At 40.6% G+C, this 21,284-nt stretch overlaps 1 protein-coding gene across 1 annotated transcript in view; it reads right to left on the bottom strand.

Moving 5' to 3' along the window:
* Positions 1-19,721, bottom strand: part of PTPRN2 (protein tyrosine phosphatase receptor type N2) — a 632,217-nt gene extending 612,496 nt beyond the window's left edge. The window contains exon 1 of the mRNA XM_039710389.1: positions 19,439-19,721. Coding sequence (XP_039566323.1) covers positions 19,439-19,574 — 136 coding nt within the window. The 5' untranslated portion in view covers positions 19,575-19,721. The remainder of the gene's footprint in view (positions 1-19,438) is intronic.
* Positions 19,722-21,284: the final 1,563 nt, after the last annotated feature.

Below are 21,284 nucleotides of genomic sequence, written 5' to 3'. Positions count from 1 at the left end.
GGCTTTGGATGCAGCCCAGGCATGTTTGGATTTCTGGGCTGTGAGTGCCATGGCTGGGTCATGTCCAGCCCACCCAGCACCCCCAAATCCTCCTGGGCAGGGCTGCTCTCAATCTGCTCATCCCACAGCCTGTGTTGATAACAGGGGTTGTCCTGACCCAGGTGCAGCACCTTGCACCTGATCTTATTAAACCTCATGAGATTCCCATGGGCCGCTTCTCGAGCTTGTCCTGGTGCCTCTGGATGGATCCCATCCCTCAGGCAGTCAAGCACACCACTCAGCTTGGTGCCATCTGTAAATGTGTTGAGGGTGCACTCAGTCTCACTGTCTGTGGCATTGGTGAAGACATCAAATAACACTGGCCCAGTAGAGACCCCTGAGGGCACCACTTGTCACTAATGTCCATCAGGATCTCAACCACTGACCACTACCCTCTGGATGCAACCATCCAACCTCCCTATTCACTGGACAGTCCACACATCATTGGAGAGAGAAATCCTTGTCTCTCCAATTTAGAGGGAAGGGTGTTGTGAGGGACTGTGTCAAAGGCTTTATGGAAGTCCAAATAAATGACATCTGCAGCCCTTCCCTTGCCTACTGATGGAGTCACCCCATCATTGTTCCCTCCAGAACATTGTTGTTTCTCTGCAGTGCTGTATTTTGCTTTTACAAACTGTAACACTGAGCATATCTTATGTGGTAAATTCTTATTTGGAAAATAAAATCAATACATGCACGGATTGCTTCTGCAGCTGGAAATGGTATTGCACATGTTTCTCTTATGTAATGAATAGGGACACTAAATTTAACAGGTAGTAACACAGTATAATTTCCTACCTATGTATTTTTAAAAAATTCTTAGGATTGTGAAGTACAAAGAGAAGGACATTTCCTCATTAGCTATTCAATATGGCTACAGATTAGAAAGAAAATCACCTTGTAGAAACTTGCTTTCCATAAATAAAAAGCTTTGTATACAGAAATCAAGCTCTGCAAAAATCTTGATTACAGAAAAATATGTTAATGAGTACTACAAAAAGTAAGTTCAAGGAAAGTGTGAAACTAATGTTTTTACATCACCGTGTTCATTTAGGAATTTTTTAAATTAGTAAATTAAATATCTCATTTACATTGCACCTAGATCAGAGCTGCAACCACAGTTGCTACTTGGTATGCAAGCATTACCCACATTTTCAACTCATAAAAACCAGAGAAATGTCATGATTTGCCTAATGTCACATAACAGGAAACAGGAATCAAATCCTGTTGTATGGCCACTTGACATTCAAAGCCCTTCATAATCTGCTTCCTAATATTTCTCTCTTCTCCCATCACCCCCACCTCTCCAGTCCAACAACTTGAGTCCTCCAACTCACTTTACTTTCATTTGCTGTTGCCTTCCTGTTAATACATTTGGAGTTCCCTTTCTGAACCAAGTTATTCTTCTATTCATTGATGCTCATCTCAAAACCCAGTCCCTCAGGGCTGCCATGGGCCAGCACAGAAGATGTCTCTGTGTGTGACCAGTTCTCAACCCCTCCTTATCCATATCCATGGACTTTCAGCCCCTCAGGCCACCCTGCAGGTGGGTTTTCAGCCCACAGTGGCTGCAATATTGCTCTTTCTTCAATGAGTTAAATATTTTTCTTCTTACTACAGTACAGAAAAGGATTCACTGTCAAATTAAGTTAACATAAACAGCACATTGTTAACCATCTTTACACTACTATTAATTTATGCAACCTCTAAATCCTTGCATTAATTATACATCCTACCTAATTTATCAACCCCTTCAGATTAGAAGTGCATCTTTTCAAATAGTTTTAAAATTTTCAACACGTTAGGTGGCAACATAAAATAAATAAGTACTATATAGTTCACTATAGTTATTTGGAAAAAAAAATGCAGCATTTCTATATCCAAAGCAGTCCACATCAGATTTAAGACAGGATTATTTTCTAATAAGCACAGGTTAAGGAAAAATCCCTAAAACATATCTCTGAACTTTTTACAGTAACCCAAGATAAGTTAGTACTGGAATGGGAAAAAACCAAACTATGCTGAACATGAGCAAAGCATGATAAAGTAAATAACAATCAAAAATTATAAAACGTGTTATACTCTAGAAGAAGGAAGGAATGTATTTGCAGCAAAGCTTGTCTGTGCTGGTGTATTTGCATGATTATATAGCATGGCCAAAATTTTTTGAGCTTAGAAACAAACTGGAATTTAACTGCATCTTTTCAGTTTAAAGTTAGTGATTGCTTATTGCTTATTATATTGTAATTGCTTATTCCAAACTACGAATTTATTCACAAACAAGAAGATTACTTTTAAAAATTCAAAATAATTGACTTCTCAAAAATATCATTTAATCCCAAATCATAAGATACTCCATTACTATAGAGCCAAAATGTCCTTCAAGAGAAAGAAGACAGTGATTTCTGTCTACAGAATCCCTGTTACTGTGGTTCTCTTAGTTTTAAAAACTTTGGATGAGAATGTATTTACCTTCTATCTTTTTTTGGTATAACAAAGGCACACTAAAGATTATAAACCTTAGCACTACAAAGGATTCATAAGACAGAGGATTTGGAAACTATCCCATTTGAAGATGCATTAAGATGCAGATCTGAAGTTTAAAAAAGTTCCTAGAGATATTACAGAAACTTTGGATGGGAGCTCATACTCCTCTACATTTCTCTAATACAGTCTTTGCTCACACTTTGCTGCTTCTGCAGCTGAAGGAAATTTAGGCAGTTTGCTGAATGCTCCTGGAGTACCACTCATCTCCTCCTGAGGCAGACACGTAAAATAGGTCAGATGAAATATATCCCATGAGCACCTCTTCCCCTTCAGGGACTATAAATGGGACAGAGCGACTGACTCAGCTGCAGAGATCTGATGTAAGATGAAACCCACACCACACAACTAACAATCCAGTAAGTTTTCTCAAAAGAAAAAAAGTCGAAATGTTTCTTATCAAAAGCAATTTCAGAAAAAAACTCCCAGATTTTTAAATATCTAATCTAGCACAGTCTTATTTCTGAGAGAACCCCAGATTTTTAAATATCTAATCTAGCACAGTCTTATTTCTGAGAGCACGAAATTACTAGAGTTGAAAAGGAATTTGGTACATGTTGCTGTTTCTCACGAGGTTTGTCAATAGGTGTAGCTTCCAGTCTGTCTGGGATTAGAAAATAATTGAAAAATTGTGCAGAACCCATTTTTCTGTAATTCTCACTAGAGGACAAATATCTACACATTTTGTGATATTTTGTAAAAGCTGGAGCTTTTGAAAGCATGTTAAAACACACCTTTTTTTTTTTTTTTTTTTTTTTTGTGAAATTAACATATTCTTTGAAGACAGTTGAGAAACAGAATTTCTTTTCCTGGTCTTAAAAAAAAAACTAGACCAGGTGGCAGACACCTCAAGAAGCAGAAGTAAAAAAAAAACAAAAAAAAAAAAAACAAAAAAAAAAAAAACAAATTTTCATAAAAATTTCAGTCACATTCTGCTCTTGTGTAAGAAAAATTAAAAGATTGCTTTATTTTGGGTTGTTTGGGTTTTTTAACAAAACCAATTGACTTCTCTGAACATTCTGATCCTTATATAAACCAAAGCTGATGGAGACTGTCAACAGATCTTTCAAAGAAAAATGTAGTTTTCAGAAAATTGAGGTTCTACAAAATAGTTCTAAGGAAAAGAAAATAGAACCAAAATATTTAAATTGTGGTAAATTTAATGCTACAATGCATCTGAGACAGATATGAATGGTGGGATTTCAGACAAAAGAAAGAAGTTGGACAGGACTCTGACAAGGTTAAAGATGTCCCTGCTCATTGAAGGGGGATTGGACCCGGTGACCTTTAAAATGACTTTTTCAACCCAAACCGTTCTGTGATTCTGTTCTGATTTTGTGATTTTTGGGTATTTCAAATGCCCCTTCCAGAGCTGGCCTCCTGGATCAGGTGAGCAGCAGAGCCTGGCCCAGTGACAAGATTGGGTCCTCCTGCCCATCATGGACACAAAAGATTTGTGGATACAACTTCTAGGATGAGGACTGGCAAATCCTTCACTCTGCCCTTGGCCTGACAAACATTGCAGTTCAGGCTGAAAAGGTTCAGTATTAACATAAACCCCCCAAATCTTAAAATATTTCAGTATTTTATCTTCTGCAAAAATAATATTTTAAAGTGGTTTATTCCATTAACACACTTTAATTTTCTATTTTATTTTTGCCCTGAGATGGAGCAAAAACAAATGTTAAAATGTGAGAGTCTCCTATAAAGAAAAAATTCCACATGTTGAGCAGATAAAACTAAAATCTCTTCAAGGAATACTCTATGCTGCAATTAAGGAATGAAAGCAAAAAACCACAAAAACTACCCAGGCAAAACCATCCCAAAATATAATGTATTTCCTTGTTCTGTTGGGTCATGTAAAACATAACTTTAGTATCTGTACTACACTGAAGAGTTTGAATCTAATGATCACACAAAACCAGTGGCTCAAGAAGTTAAATACAGCAGCTCTACACAGCCACACTGCACTTGGGAGCAATTTGAGATCCCTTGCTCTTCAAGCAAAAACTCACAGTCGTTGCTGAAATAACCTAAATACAACAGCCAGAGATTTGGAGGAACTGCCATTTCATGTCACTGTAGTAATTTTTGCGGAAGACTCAAATGTTTCCTTCATTATTTTAATTTAAAGAAAGTGATAAACACATTCCTATAAGCTTGTTTTATAACAAACTTGTTCTGATAGCTGGAAGATCTGAGGAACTGTTTTGTTTTAAACTGCATATTCAAATAACTAGAAGTGCTACTAAAAGGAGCAAAGCAGTCTTAAAAAAATCTTTCACCTTCCTCCTTTAAAGAAGCCCTTGAAAGTTATGCTTCTTTAAACTCTGTGACTTCAAGTTTAAAAAATTGTAACATATTTTCTTGAATCTGAACTGCCTTTCTCATTAATATTATCATCCTTGTTTTGTTTGTCTGCACACTTATTTTTTAAGACTTTGTTCGTTTGTGAAAGTAAGCCAAGGCAATGAAAAAAATATTGGTTCAGCTGTGGTTATAATATCCACCAATTTGATATAAGATCATGATAAATCAGCACACTTACTGTACCTTTTTCTACTTTATTAAATTACTTATTTTTCTGAGTGCCCTATTGAGCTATTTTCTCTTAAAATTCAGCACGCTTGCAATTGAATCTTCCCTCTCACACAGATGTCACGCACAAAGCTGCACTTTCATTATTTCACACCCAAGAAGTAAAACAAATCCCAGTTCTGCTCCTTCCCATCACCTAGAGCACAGAAATTAGCTGCAGGCCACACTGAAATCCCACTTGCACACACCAAAGTCCATGTTTTCACCTGCTCTCACACGCTGGTGAATGCAGAACTGCCACCCAGTCTGAAAGCAAAGGCAGAAGGGTGCAGGGGAGGCCTGGCTTAGCTGGGTAGAATGATACTCCAACTCAGCAGACCATAATAGTCTGTGTGCTCTGCCTTGATGTGACTACTTTCTTACCTGGACTGCCACCCAACTCACAATGCAAATACAGGGCTTTTCCTCTCACCAAAGTTAGTTACATACTTTCCACGGCTACAGGAACCCACTGGGAGAACTTTAATACAGACTTCTGGCCAGAAAACAGTTTCAAAAAACTCATTTAACTACTGTGTTTTCTGCCCACACTTAGCACGGCATTACCAGCTCAGTAGCAAAAATCCATGGAATTTTGTTTCTCATTAAATATTTCTTATTCAGGGCCTGATGAGCAAATCCTAGCATAAATTTTGATTCACGATTACTGTGAATATATCTGTTTCTCTTTCTTCTAAGGAAAGTTTCCGAATTCCTGCGCCTGGAATCTTTGTCCCCATCAGAATTGTTCTATCATTCTTCAGAATACCCTCAGCACTGCAGCCTCCTGGCCCCGTCAGTCTGTAAGGGAACCCAAGCATTATTCAGGGCTGCTATTTGGGCTTACTCAGTTTGCTCTTGTCAAAAGGGGAAAACAATACAAAGAATCAAATTAGATTAAACCAAAATCATCCTCTAACAGAAACCATTTGCTGAGGGAAAGAAGGCAAGAATGGGGCAACAGATCATAACACTCACATTGGTGTGACCTTCCCAGCTGCCAGCCATCCATCACTGTGGAATATCCTCAGATCTGCCAGGCCCAATACCAGCCTGGAGAGCTGATCCACCAACAGAGGGTCCCTCAGCAGATCCATGAAAAAAACAGGAATCGTCACTTTATTAATATTTTAAAGCCTCATATAATGGAATGGCAACATATTACTGTAGGTAAGACTATTTTTAAAAATCACTATCTGAAATCATCCTTTTTGTCTTTGCACCACTTGACTGTTTTTTGGTAATTCATCCAACAAATACCATATGTGACTTTGAAAAAAATTCTTACTGTGAAATCTGGAAGATACAGTCAAGAAGGACACTAAAGCTTTTTGTCAAATCTGAAAAATACTACTTTCCTGTTGCTACAGTAACATCTTCCTAACAAGCCCTTTAAATTTAAACACTGTCTTAAGAGAGTTCTAGGTCAAGTTAAAAAGCACAGTCAAGCTCCTCAGAGGAATCCAGTTCATATTCAGCATGGGTAAGGATGGAACAGAAAAGGTGAACTGAAGTTTTTATCTGTTTCCATAATGACTTCTCACTTGCTGAGGTCTGCCCTACTTTCTTTCCCCTTAGCCACCCAGTAGTCCCTCTTGTGAGGAGAGAATTCTCAGTGGTCTCTAAGGAAAATTCCCTAATAATTTTTTTATCCTAGAGCAACCTATCATCTTCATTAAAAAAAAAGCTTACATTTGCAAAAAGATATATTTGCAGAAATAAGTTTTCACCTCCTGAGATGAAACCAAGAAAAAAAGCTACTTCTAATTTGTCACATATGGAGAATAACTACACACAGATAATATATGAACTGAGAAATTGCAGAGTGAATACAAAATTCATTCATGAGGCACCTGGGGATTCTGACAGGAATTTATATTTATTTTTTCTGTAACTATGCAATTATCTCACTGGTCTGTAAGGTAAGGTCCGGAGCTCAAGTCACTCTTCTGGAGAGCACTGGCAATATACATACTGAGGATCATCTTTGGAAAAGGAGGAATAACCTCTTTCAGTTTTCATGCAGTTGCAAAGCATCCGTTAGTGGATTTTTGGCACCAATCTGATTTCAAAGAAATATTCATTTGCATCTTTTTACAGTCCTTCCTGTTCTGTCAGCAGACATCCTACTCATTGGAAAAGAATGAAAACCAAACCTTCTAGCAGATCTAGATTTGTGCCATATCAAATTTTAAAAAGTAAGTTAAAAGCACAAAGTATTTTTATTGCACAAGGCACTACAAACAGCATATTCAAGGCAATTTTAGGAATTTCTATCTAGAGTCATTTTAGAAACCCCATTATAACTATCTTACTTGGAAATGCAATGAATTCTTTGAGTAACTTTGAACATGTGTGCAAGTGACAGCACTATGAAATTGGAATTACAAGTTTTTTCTAGTGTGTAAAAATTTGATGTCATCAAAGTGCTCAATTACCAACTAAATGAGTGAAATAAAGGTCTGGACTCTACAAAAATTCAAAGAACAAAACTGCTGTGACCTATATTTTTCCATGCTGAAAGCATAAAGGATGACCACTCACGTTTACTAAGTGACAGCAGCATTTTCTTATAGTTAGGCACATGCTTGACTCTTTGCACTGGCAATCAGTACCAAAATTAAACAGACAGACTTAATCACAGATTTCATGTAATAAACTGTTACAGAAATAGCTCTTATTTGATTTGTGAAGTGAAAAAATACCATCATAATAACTTACACACATTATCCACAAATGAAACATGACTAAAAATAAATTATGAATAAATATAATGTAAAATACTGTGGAAGGAAGAAGTGGTAAGAACCTACTGAAATTAATCTATTTCTAACAGAGCTGCCAGTTCAACTTTTACTCACAAAGGCTAGGAAAAAGAGGTGTTGCACACTGACCCCAACATAACAGATAATATTAGAGTACTCTGACTCCCAGCTTAATAATGTGTGTTCAGGAAGAGCTGTATTGGCAGTGTGTAAATGGTTTGGAGGATTTTTTTGGTTTTGGTTTGTTTTGTTTTTTTTTCTCAAAGTGGTGTTTAGTTGACATCTGTACAACTGGGAAGGACTTTCCAAAAGTTCCATGGCAATGACGAAGCTGGTCAAACAGAGCTCTGTTAGCACAGCTGAGAGGAGCTGAAGGGCTGGAAGGTGGGTGGAAATCCCAGGTCTAAATGAGCCTTCTTCCAAGAGAAACCACAGCAGAAAGGCAGGTTCTTCATGTAAAGTCAGTATGCATTTTGGGGGATGTGACTTGACCAAAAATAATCTGTCCTTGGGAAATGTAATTAGGCATTCTGATAATTACTTTACTCTGACAGTCTGGTAAAGATTACAGGTTATGGAATGTTACGTGATCTTCCTCTGCACCTATTCTTTTGTATCGGAGTTATTTTACTGAACTCTGCACAGAGTAGAATACTTGCTTTGCATTTGAACATGAACGTTGTCTAGGCCTGGGGAGTGACTTAGGTGTGGCCAGCAGAACACTGCCCTCTGTTTCCCAGAGTGACATTCCCACACAAGGTAACACTCACACCCCATTCTGTGGGATCAGGGTGTAAAATGGAACTCTATTAAACCACCAAAGCCCATCATGTGGCAAGAATTCCCCACACTGAGAAGAATTAAGCAGAGTATCTTTGTCAAGTAGAAGGAAAACATGGGAGCTCCTGAGCCAAGTCTATATTCAGACTACAACACAGACAATGGAAAACTGACCAGATAGAAAATGTTCAAATATTTATTTGGTAATGCTTTGTATTAAATAGAGCTAAACACATTGTATAGAATCAGGCAAGCCCTGTTTAAATATTTGGTGTCTTAAATCCAGCAACCTTGGAAAAGCAAAAGGAACTGTACCTGCAATCCCTCTAATTTGCACCAAACACAGAAACAAAGTCAGGAAAACTGGTGAAACTACTAATTAAAGGCTGTATTTTATATGCCTCTCTTGACAGCAGAGTCTCCTTGTGCAGGGATGAACTTTCATCTGAAAGCAACTTGATGTTATTCTAATTCCAGATGGACAAAAAGAAAGACACTGAATGACAAGAGTGGTAGGTGACCCAATATGAGTTCAAATTCTGGCAGTGTCATGCAGACTTAGGTAAAGCTCATCCCCTTTTAATGCACTACTATTTAATTTAGTCTCTCTGGCATGAACTTCCCTAAACTGCAAGAGAAAGAAGCACAACTACACTCCTATTACAACCTGTGTAGCCAGCCCATCAGTGGGTAGCTGATCCTTTCAGAGCTCTTCCCTACCTGCTAAACTGTGGAAAATAGTTCCATAATCTGAAGAGTATAACATATTGTTCTAGTATTCTCTCAAGTAATTCTTCAATTAGGAAAGTTTGACAACTGGGTGTGATCAGTTCCTTCATTCAAGCTGAATCAGATTCTCCATCAAAACTGTGTGTTCCACTTTCTGGAACAGCAGCCATTTGACAGCTGTTTATTCTCAAGCCTGTGTGTTGTGTCCATTTCCTCCTCCCAGCTCAGTTATTTACTTTCAGATTACAAACTTGTTAGAGCAGGTGTTACTCAGAGAAACAAAAGCAAATGGACAGAAAATAACCCGCCCTCATCCCTAGATCTTTGTTGGGCAGCATAAAACCCAGCACATATAGTACTAAAACAACCTTCCCATTCTGCTTTTCAAATGCCACTTGATTATAGCATTATAAATTTTATATTGTCTGAAAGTGTGAGTGATTGCTTCCAAAGAACATAATTGTTTTATTTTTCTGCAGCTCTTACAATGGATAGCTTCAGTTAACTTTGAGTTTTCCTTCAAAATTTCAGTTTTCATTCTTGTCACATTTATTCTGAATATACATTTTTAATAGCTGCTTTTTGTCCTTGGAATTTATCCCCTGCATCTAACATATGTTAGTAAACTGTAATTATGAGCTGACCTAGTTAACTAAAATAAATTTCCAGGTAGGTAGTACTAACAAGAATATTTTAACGACTTTAAAATTAAGGTAAGACAAATTTGCAGAACCTGACCCCAGTTTTCAAGAGAAAAAAAAAAAAAAGAAGCACAGCCAAACAGACACTTCTTAAATACAGACCAAACAAAAAAAAAATAAAAAAGTACTCTGCACTGAAGAATATTTGGGGTGGAGTTATGTCTATCAATTGTGCCACTACCTCCAAGGTGACCTACCTAAATGCTTGATGATATTTAGCTTGATATCTTGTTTTCATTAATATTCTGCTATCTCCAAACAGTCATGACAGATGACTAATCCTAAATTTCCTTTTCCCCTCCTTTTTTTCTTCCTTTAAGATGTTAAAGTAAGAACTGGGATAGTGACCAGTGAGTACAGCCATTTCCAACAAATGGAAAGAGTTGCACAATCTGCAGATTGATGCCATGAAGATAAGGGCCAGTGTTCAGCTGAGGAGCTGGGCTGGGACGTGTGGCCAGGTCTCAGAAGAGGCTTGGTGGAAGATTTTCCTAGTTTGAGTAAGACATTGACTGACTACATCCTGAGACTACTGAGCTTTGCTGAAATCTAGAACAGAAAGGAAGATTTCATGAGTAATAGCTCACTGAAGGTATTTGATAGTTAACAGCTACCACAACAGAGATCAAGTAAAGCTGAAACAAAAGTATTTCACATACAAATACTTATTTAAATTTATACTTATATAAATTTCATATTCATTCCACACTACAAACTAAAATTATAACAAACAATTTTTCCAAGAGAAATAAACAATAATGTATACATTCTTAAAAGAAATAGAATGGACATTCTCATTATTTTGTGGTGATTGATCCACATTAATCAAGGCCTATAATCTTTGATGCTATTTTTTTAATTCAGCACTAAAGTGCAAATACAATGTAATGTCTGACTTATAAATCTACTCTGTAAGAGAGGACAGGTTAATAGGAGACTATCTTTTACACAGACACAAGTCAAGATTTCATGCCTTTGAGACCTTAAGGGTGGCATAAACCAATCCTGCCCCCAAAACCCATCTCGCTGTTGCCATGTCATGGACACCAGCACCAACACCAGCACTGGTTTCACTGCTTGCAAGCAAGGCTGTGGTTTAGGTCCATTTTTTTTATTTCATCCAAACCAATACCCTTTACAAAAGCAAGATCAACAGTCACTGTCAGGAATAGCATAAAATTTTGTTACTGCCATTCTGTACTGCAAAGCTGCAGGCTGGTAGTAGCTGAAAAACACACAGACAATTGCTTAACACACAAACTCTTCCTCAGGCCTGAAGATGAGGCATGGCCTTCCAGGTGAAATAAAGTTGTTGCCTGAAACAACTGCTCTGAGTTTAACTGAATTGCATCAACCAACTAAAAAGTTGTAGAGAAAAGACAACTTCTGCTCTTGGTGCAGGACAGAATAGTATGAAGAGATTATAATATCTTTACCCCTTTTAGGGCAGCAACAGACAGGTAATCATCTCCTGCAGAATAATGTGAGCAGAAAATTTCTATGCACCAGAAATTCAAAACACCTCATTCAGCATCCACAACTGATTTTCATAAGGTACCTCATAGAATATATTGAGGTTCAAACTTGAGATCAAAGATTAATTGGGGAAGTAAAACAGGGGGACTTACATGTATGTGGATATTTCCTGAGTTTTGTTGAACTTGAACTTGAACTTAAGTTCATTGCAATATGTAGTGTGTGTTTGGTCTCTGCTGCGTTGTTTTCTATGAGGACATCTGGAAGTATGTGACATTTTGGGAGGCACATCTATGTCTGCACTTTACCTTGTTCTTGCTGGCTGTGATTCCAAGCTTATGTAACCATCTTTGCATGATGCTAAGCTGTGACTGAAAGAAGAGACCTTACACCCACTACAACCAGCTGTACTTCCCATAAAACTTCTAGTTACTCATTTTACATGTAAAAACAGCTTGTTTAATCAATGTGTTACTTGGAAGCAAAATAGGTAGGCACTAACTCTATGTCCAGAGACACTGTGTATCAACAGACTAGGTTTAGTTTTTAAGTACCATTTGATGAAAGAAACTACAGGGGGAAAACCCACAGTAAGATGTGGTAATTTACTAAGCTACTTCTCAAGAAATTCCTTCTCAAAAAGAATAAAATCTATGAAGTTCCTCTAATCTGTTAAGAAATAAAACTCCTTAATTGTTGGATGAGTACAGCTGTTCTGAATGGCAAACTCTTACTGGGAATGCAGTAATGTATGACACTGCAGAATGGTTGAGGTAGATATAGAACCCTTCCACCACCTCACAAATAAAGGCCCTAAAACTCACATAAGAAAGCTCGTTAATTTATGTACACATTAACATGCATTCCCTTGACTGCCCATAGCTCATGTCTTCATGGTCCCCATCCTTCAGCTCTCTAATACCAGACTCCCCTGCCTTTTTCTCTGTCCTGCCTGCAGACCTCCTGCAATTTACCTGCTTTTTTCCCTTTGCTTGCTCATTCTGTTATGCCCATTTCTCCTCTGTCTCATTTGGAGGTCCTCTTCACTTGTTTGCAATTACCAGAGACTGATTTTCTCAGAGAAATTTCTTTCAAGTATTACAATTATCCATCAGCCACCTCACTTCAGTCCCTTATGTGACAAACCTGCTAGACTACTCACAGAACCTCCCTAAACAGCTCACTGGCAATACTTATAGATCTCAGAAAGGTTTTGCAGAAATCCAGCTGGTGAGCCTCAAGCAACCTAACTACAGTCTGAGCTACTTCATTAGTCTCACCTAGTAGGGAAAGACAGGTGAATCACTCTCCAAATGTGTTTAGCTCTCCCCAAGTTTAACCTGAGCATCTGATTTTTGGAGCTGAAGTGCAGTACCTACCATGTAGATATTTACAGATACTTGCCCTAGCCTGGGAAATGTATTTAAAACAATACTAAGTGGAAAGCAATAGCTGCAATCAGGGAGACATTTAGCTGACCTGTGTTAGATATGTACAGTTGAGTAAAATTAATTGAAACTTACAAACTAGAAATAGGTTAAAAGGAGCCTAGAGTGATTAGCTCAATTAATTACATTTAGTTAGATGATTCCCAATTCTTACATTAAGAGAAATAAATCCTTTCTATTCCCAGAGCAGTTTCTCATAGTGTATACGCATTTCTCAATTCCCTGTTTTTTGCCACAGCTTTGGCCTGAAAGAATGAGTTAATAGTTTTATTTTGCAAATCCCTTACCTTTCTAGTCACTTTCCTTCATTTTCTTATGTCTCAAACTGATACACTGAACATCTCAGGTTTGCTGCCACAATTGACTGTTTCTTCCAAGAGAAAAGGTAACTCCATTTAATCTTAAATTTACATCTCTACAGATCATATATAACTCACTAATCTCCATTTCTGTTCTCCTCTTCTAAAGATTTAATTTCTCATTCTGTCCTTTAAACATCCACATTCCAACATGCTTCTCTCTATTCCTTGGCTTCTTTTCTGCTTGCTTCCCTTCTTCATCTGCATCTTCACCTGCTTACTTCTCATTTGCAATTATAAAACTGTTTGACCAACAACAATATTACTCACTGCCTTCCTAAATTATTAATAATGACTACACTGAGCCCGACCAAATACACATCCAGCTCAGCACTCCTGTGATGGAACTAGCAGTGAACTTTGCCTCTTGGAGACTTTCCATCCTCTGCCAAATTTATGACCAAAACCAAATTAATCTTTCCTCCAGTTACTGAATTTCCTCCCAAATACGCCTGTGTTGCTTAAAGACCAACAGAGGCTTAGGAAGACAGTAGATACACTGATTTTCAAATTAATCTTTCCTCCAGTTACTGAATTTCCTCCCAAATACGCCTGTGTTGCTTAAAGACCAACAGAAGCTTTAGCAAGACAGTAGAAACACTGATTTCGTAAGAATAACTGCAGAGATTTTAGCTAAATTTTTGGCTACATTGTCAGTGGGATGAGACTAAAATATGTATCATTCTCAGGCAGCTGGAATGTACACTGCCTTTTGACTTGCACAAACCTTCTTACGGATTTGGACACATATGAATGATGGCACCCACCTACATCTGAGCTCATGTTCTTAGCCTCTCTTTCCAGGCAGTGGAAATCTGACAGACACAGAGGACCTCAGCTCCTGCTTCTCAATGAGCTCAGCACCCCCAGGGACTGCAGCTGCACTTTGCTGTCCGTGGCAGTCTCAGCACAGTGCTGGCTGTAACCCACAGTGCTCACAGTCACAAAGTACACAGGCCACTGCCTGTCTATCAGCAGTGTGTCAACACGACCTGCCCTGGGCTGTTCCAGCAGAGCTGCCCAAATGTTCCGGGATAAGGAGGAACACAATTCCCCCTCAGCAGCCGGGCTGACGTCATGGCACCAGGATGGGGTGCTGTGGTGAGGTTTAGAAGGGCTGGGGCACGCTCAGGTAGGAAGCAGAGACAAGATTATCTTGCCAAAAACTTCTCTGTTTTCTCTTAGTCAGTAAGACAAACAAGAACACAGAAAAACTCCCAAGAAATCCCATCCCATGAACAACCAGCAGCCTGCAACTGCTTCCTTTGACTGACAGAAAATAATTCACTTGCTGTCCACTTGCAACTTTGAACACAAACAAGTTACAGTAAAAAAGCTATTCTGGAACAGCCATGGCATGATGCCAATAATATTAATGCATATTCTTACCTGTAATTCAGTGGAACTGACAGATAGACATGCCTTGATATCAATCTACCTTAAAGCTGCTTTTTAATGTAACTGACAACTTAAGAAACATTTCTAGGATATGCAAAACTATTTTTGATGAAGTGAAGAATCCAGTTTCCTACACTGAATCCTTCACATTCTTAGCATACAGCCTCTTCTTAATTAAATTATTTTGCTATTATTTTTATTTTCCAGTATTATGATATATCATAAGTTACACTCCACCATCAATAATAACACCAAATAAAGACATTATTTAAAAAACAAGGTGCCTATGAGAAGTTCAAAATTAATGCAACTGGAAAGTCAGGCATTTTTTTTGTACTGCACAGATGGTAAACTCTAATTCTCCTACTTTCTCAGCCAGTCTGCCAGAAGCCTCAAACCAGAACTTTGGTCCAAATGCTACTGAAATCAATGGGAAGGTTGACATTGGCTTCAGTGAGCTTCAGCTCAATTACTGCAAGAAGCAAAACTTCTGCTCTCATGGATCTTCAGAGCAGTTACCAATGATGGCTGAGAACAACAGCTGTGGTAGCTTTGTTAAGGTGACATCCACCCAACAAGAACTAAACCAAGACACACTTCTTTGCCATTCCCCATGGGACATCCATAGACAAAAGCCCTCTGTTGCTTCCTCCTTTGGATAGTGTTCAAAGCACTGAATGAAATGCAGAAAATCTAAATAAATAATTTTTTCACCTGTCCTACTCTTTATCTAACTCTCTTACAATTTAAGAATCAACACTGGAGAAATGCTTTTCACCACTGGCAACTGAAGTCCCTTCTATTGCAGTTTCTTAATTCTGATCAACTTTAGCCATTTGCAACTCCTAACCCACCTCTAAAATATTTTTTCAGTGGTTAAATATGTGCACAGTACTTTGTGAAAGTACTAAACTTAACGTGCAATATTTTTTAAGTCTTTGAGTAAAGTTTCTATGCTCAATTACATTTAAATCCTAGAAAAATGTAAGACACTGTCTTTGCTCACTGTATGTGTCAGGAACTCATAGCTAAATGTTTAGGAGTATATCTCATATTTATAAGCTGAAATGTGACTTGTCTTTTTGTTAGCAAGTTAAAAATTCACACTCATTTGATAGACAGAAATTCTGCCTGTGATTACTTCAATACAACTCTGAAGGAACTTTTACACAGTGTATGGAACAAATTTATGTAGAGAGTGGAACAAGTGTTTCCACAAATTTCCACAGCATATCAATGTAGTCATTTAAGAGGCAAATGCATACTGAAAAATGGGATTGCACACAGCACAAAAGATCAAATTATATTGCAAAGTTATATTCGCTGAAGGTTATAAGCATCATTTTACACATTAGAGGTCAATGTGAAGGCACTGCAGCAAGCACATTTACTCTTTTCTGAAACATATGAGGACAACTTGTCCTATAAAGTACCAGTGTTTCAGTACTAATGAAAGAATGTGATTAAGAATGCTCACAGCTTACTTTGTTATCGAGTTCTCTATCTCACCCAGCCTACCTAAAATGAAAATAAAGTACCACTGCAACTTTCTGAATCAATTAGTCTACTTAAAAGGCTGTACAATGAAAATATTTCAGTAGTTGGAGCTGTAGCTTTCATTGAAGGTACTGCTTAGTGTTATGACCAACACAAGAATGGAACAACCCAAACCTTTGGAACTGAGCAAACATGATCAGGAAGTATTTTTCCACAGCTGATTACTTTGTAAAACACTTAAAAAGAAGTTCCATAATCTTAAATGAACTGTATCTTATAAATTAATAAAGATTTCTTTAGAATATTAAACTCCCAAGCACAGTGTTTCATTAAAGACTAATGAATACTACTATGTACTCAGTTGATTTTTTTTCTGTGAAAAAGAGAAAAATCTCTCTCCTGGCCTAGACCTAGGCAAGAAAAAGAGAGAGGGAAAAGACTTTACTTTTCCTTATTTTTTCACATTTAAAATGTTACTATAAATCATCACAGAATGATGAATGATGAAAGATAAATGTCCAGAAGTGGAAGAATATGTGCTTCTGTTGGTAATTGCACCTTAACAAAACACCTCACCACAGGAAGAATCTACAAAGCTTCATGAATTATTGAGGCAGAAGAAGCATGAGTCCAAATCGTGTATCTCAGTTAACTCCAACTTTAAATCTTCTAATTTCTTAAACAAGTTTGTAATTATGTTACAAAATAAAGGTCAACATTTAAAGATGCTCACTATACTGGAAACTGCATGCCAAAGTTGACCATAAAAAAGAGGAAAAGAATGAAATTGGATTAATCCATTCCATGAAATGGTAAAGGTCATGAACTTGTGCTTCTGAAACAACTTATAGGAAGAGTTCCTGAAATAATGGGGTAAAAACCCCAATCAAAATGTGTTTCTATAATTACTTTGCTTTTAATTCAGTTTTCAGCACACATTCTAGAGGTCTCATAACACATCTGTCTGTCTTCAATATTCAATTAAAGAAGATGGGACTGAGCATAAGAAGAAACCAAATTAGTATCTTTCACTTATAACTACAAATAATCCCAAAATTCAGATACCACGTACAATTACAGTTATGTCCCCTGATTGTGTCTAAAAATTGTAATCCAAAATTGAACAGAATCTACAACAATAAATAGTCTGAACTCAAGATTAATGACATCTGAAACACTGGTCAATAAAAGAAATAAAGGAACTCTAATGGAAGAGACAGCTAAAGCTGTTTCACTTCGAGCAATGCAAACATTTTCCTGCATCTTGTCAAACACAATCAATCCCTTCCCATCTTTCACAGAGATCCCTGACATATCAGTGAGGTCCTTATCCCAGCAAGAAGTAGGGAGGCTCAGCTTGTTTTGCTGCTGTTGAAATGCCTCCAGATTATACCTCCGGAGCAGTGGATTCACCGGGTAAAACCAAGGCTGCTCTTCCCCCAGTCCCTTCCATGCAAGGACAGCCTTCACTGGCAGGCAGGGATCCCTGCCGAGGCAGGAGCACAGGGAAGCTGCAAGGAAGTAACAAACACACACATTGTTTTTGTGTTTCAGCTACAACCAAGTGAAAAAATACTCTGTGACCCAAACTGATTTGCAGCTTGTGTGAAGGGAGAGAGAATCAAAATCTGACTACTTCGAAAGCACAGTGCAGGCTATTGCATTATTAGAGGTAAAAATTACATTTATACTTGCAATATTTTTATGCAAGCTTTCTCTTCAGCAGATTAGGAGAAACAGTCTATATCTATAGCAACCAGGAGAGAGGAGAGATGGATAAATCCAGTCCATTCCATTTCTCCTCAAAACCTTGCATTGCTACCTTCACTACAGCAAGCATAATAGCTCATTTTTATTGCCACTTGACTGAAGCCTCATTATAAACATGGTCAGCTGATTTTAATTCCTTCTTAATAAAGAGAATGTACATGAGGAAAACTGCAGCAATATTCCTCTGGAAGGTTTTCTTTGTTTCTTACAGGAATTTAATTTTTTTGTCTTAGAAAAGGGTTTCTTAGGGATAGTTTGTTTAGCTTTCACTCTGATCTCCATAACCACCCTAGGTAGATATTAAAATGCAAAAAAATACAAAATTCTCCTATTCATGACCTTCTTGACTTAAAGTGAGTTTTGGGAAGATACTGTGAAATGAGACTGATTCTATTAATAGATATTGATATAAATATTAATAGACAATTCAGGTGAGCATACAATGTCTCAATGCAAGGAAAGAACTGCAAGGGAGAGTGTCACAGGAGAATTGCATCGATCTGAAACAGACAAGAGTTTGTTTTCAGGATCCCTTCATGCCGGTGTGGGTCACTTCCCAAGTGGGGATGTTTAGTGCAGATGGTACCTTGTAAATGAAGATGGGGTCGGTCAAGAATGTCTCAGTAGAAAGCAGCTCTTTAATGGTCTGCACTGGGCAGCACTGGGGATTTTCTGACAGCTCTGAAAGAGCCTTAACCCGGAGCCAGTGCTGACTTCCACCTCCAGCAGCACGAGTTGGAGGGGGGACTCCACCAGAGGCTGCATCTGGGGGATTGTGGTCCGGAGATTTCCTGTCTCCTTCAAATACAAGGGCTGAATCCAGCAAACCGGGAGAAGGGTTAACTATGTGGAGGCTGGAAGCATTTTCGGGGGCATTTTCTGGCGCACCTCGATTTTCGGGGCCTCGTGAGCCCCGGCGGAAGTTTTCGGCGTGCGGGGCCAGCGGGAGCGAGCGGCCCCGCAGAGCGTCCCCCGAGACGGGACACGCCGCTGGGGCAGCGGCTGGGGCGGAGCGGCGGGGCAGCAGGTGCGAGGGGCCGGGAGCGGGTCGTGACACACCGGGGCACGGGGACGGGCAGCGGGAGGCGGCGCGGAGACACCGGCAGACGGGGCCGCTTCTCCGGAGCCGGCGGTGAGGAACCAGAGGACGGAGCTCCGGAGCCGGCGGTGAGGGACGAGCGGACGGGGCCGCTTCTCCGGAGCCGGTGGAGAGGGACGGGCGGACGGGCCCCTCAGCGTCCGCCGTGCGGGCGCGGCCGCCGGGGCCCTGCCGAGCTGCCTGCGGGAAGCTCCCGGGCAGCAGCGCGGGGTGCGCTCCCCGCCAGCCCCGCGCCCCCTCCCCTCGCCCCACTCACCGATCCGCGCCTCGGCGGCGGCCCCCGCGGAGGGCGGCTGGATACGCGGGGCGGCGGCGAGCACCTGCGGCAGCGGCGGCGGCGGCAGCAGCAGCAGCAGCAGCAGCGGAAGGACGGAGCCGAGCGTGTCCATCATGCCTGGCCCATCGCATGCCCCGCTCCCCTGCCCGCCGCCGCCAGCCCTCACTCCATGCCGCCCGCCCGCCCTGTGCCTCCCGCGGCCGCTCCCCGGCTCCGGCAGCCGCAGCAGATTCAACACCCAGGACAGCGACCAGCGCCGCCCGCCCCCGGCCCCGCCCCGGCCCGCCCGGCAGCCGTGAGGGGGAGCGCTCCCCGCCGCCCGCTCCGCCCTGCCCGCCCCGCCGGGACCGCGGGGAAGCGGCTCCGAGGACAAGGGCAGCGCTGGGGCTCCCCGGGGCAGGGGCAGCGCTGGGGCTCCCCCGGGCGAGGGCAGTGCTGGGGCTCCCCCGGCCCCCTGCCCTCAGCGGCCCTGGAGGAGACCGGGATCCTGCCCGCCTCCGCCGGCAGCCCCCGTAAAGATGGCTGGGCATGGGAAGGGAGCTGATGTTCTTGTTTCACACACCTGTGCGGGGAGACAATGGAGCCGTACAGGGGCAATGGCCATAAACTGAAACACAGGAAGTTTCACCTCAACAAGAGGGAGAAGTTCTTTACGTTGAGGGTGTCAGAGCACTGGGACAGGGTGCCCACGGAGGTCTTGGAGTCTCCCTCTCCGGAGACATTCCAAACCCTCCAGGACATGGTGCCCACGGAGGTCTTGGAGTCTCCCTCTCCAGAGACATTCCAAACCCTCCAGGACACGTTCCTGTGTCACCTGCTCCGGGTGACCCTGCTTTGGCAGGGGGGTTGGACAAGGTGATCTCCAGATGTCCCTTCCAACCCTAAAAATTCTGGGGTTCTGTGAAACCAGTCCACCCTATCAAAGTTTTGTCCTGAAACGTGTGCCAGCTGAGTGGATCTTCCATATGGTCTCCTCGGCAGCTGTTTGTGTACCAGTGCTTTCTCCACAGAAAATTACTGGCTATTCTAAAGGATTTAAAGAGCCTTCAGGTAAACACCTCTGTGAGTTTGTCTGGGAGACATCCACATGTGTGACATGTTCATCCTCCCCCTCCTGTCCCCAGATCACTCCATGCAAGTGGCAGCATCAGTCCAGGCTACCAGGAGGGATCAGGAGTCTCAAGCTCATGGAGTCTCTCCTGGTTCACAAGCTCTCCTTTTCTCACAAATTCACTGTAGCAATACTCAGCCTTTAATGCAGCAGTCAAAGCCACCAAGGTGACACAGCACAGGTGCCATGTCTCCATACAGGGGATGTGTTTTTAGCCAGGACAGCCAGCTCCATGCCACACCATATGATGTTGGTCCCAGCCCCCTCTGTCACCTGAACATCTGCTTTATTCCTCCCTGAAGTTTCAGATTCTCGCGATCTTCAGGTGAACAGCTCTAACCATACCTGACCTGCTTCATCTCTACCTTTAAGCAGACTGAAACACGCTCAAGATATTTAAAAAGAGTAACAATTTTAGTACATGAAGTGGCTTTGCTACAGAGCAGAAAAGCAAATACCAAAAGTCCACAGAACAGACCAACCCTGGAAGAGCAGAGACCTTCCTCCTTGCTCACTTCCAAGACTTGGGGCAGGGGGGCTGGGTGGAAGCTCATGGGGAGAAGAAGGGGCACTTACAGACAGCTGCAGACAACACTTGTCCTCTCAGTTTTGCTCTGTGGGAAAACCATGAACCTCTGTGCTGGGAAAAAAAAAAATCATTGCTTCTAGAACTGGTGCAAAGTCACCTCCTTTCCTTTGTGGTTAAGGTTGGTG

Source organism: Passer montanus, unplaced genomic scaffold (genome assembly GCF_014805655.1).
Source record: "Passer montanus isolate IOZ18808 unplaced genomic scaffold, ASM1480565v1 scaffold10, whole genome shotgun sequence".
NCBI classification, from domain to species: Eukaryota; Metazoa; Chordata; class Aves; order Passeriformes; family Passeridae; genus Passer; species Passer montanus.
The sequence above is the reverse complement of the archived record's forward strand: the minus strand, read 5'-3'. Positions and strand labels throughout refer to the sequence as shown.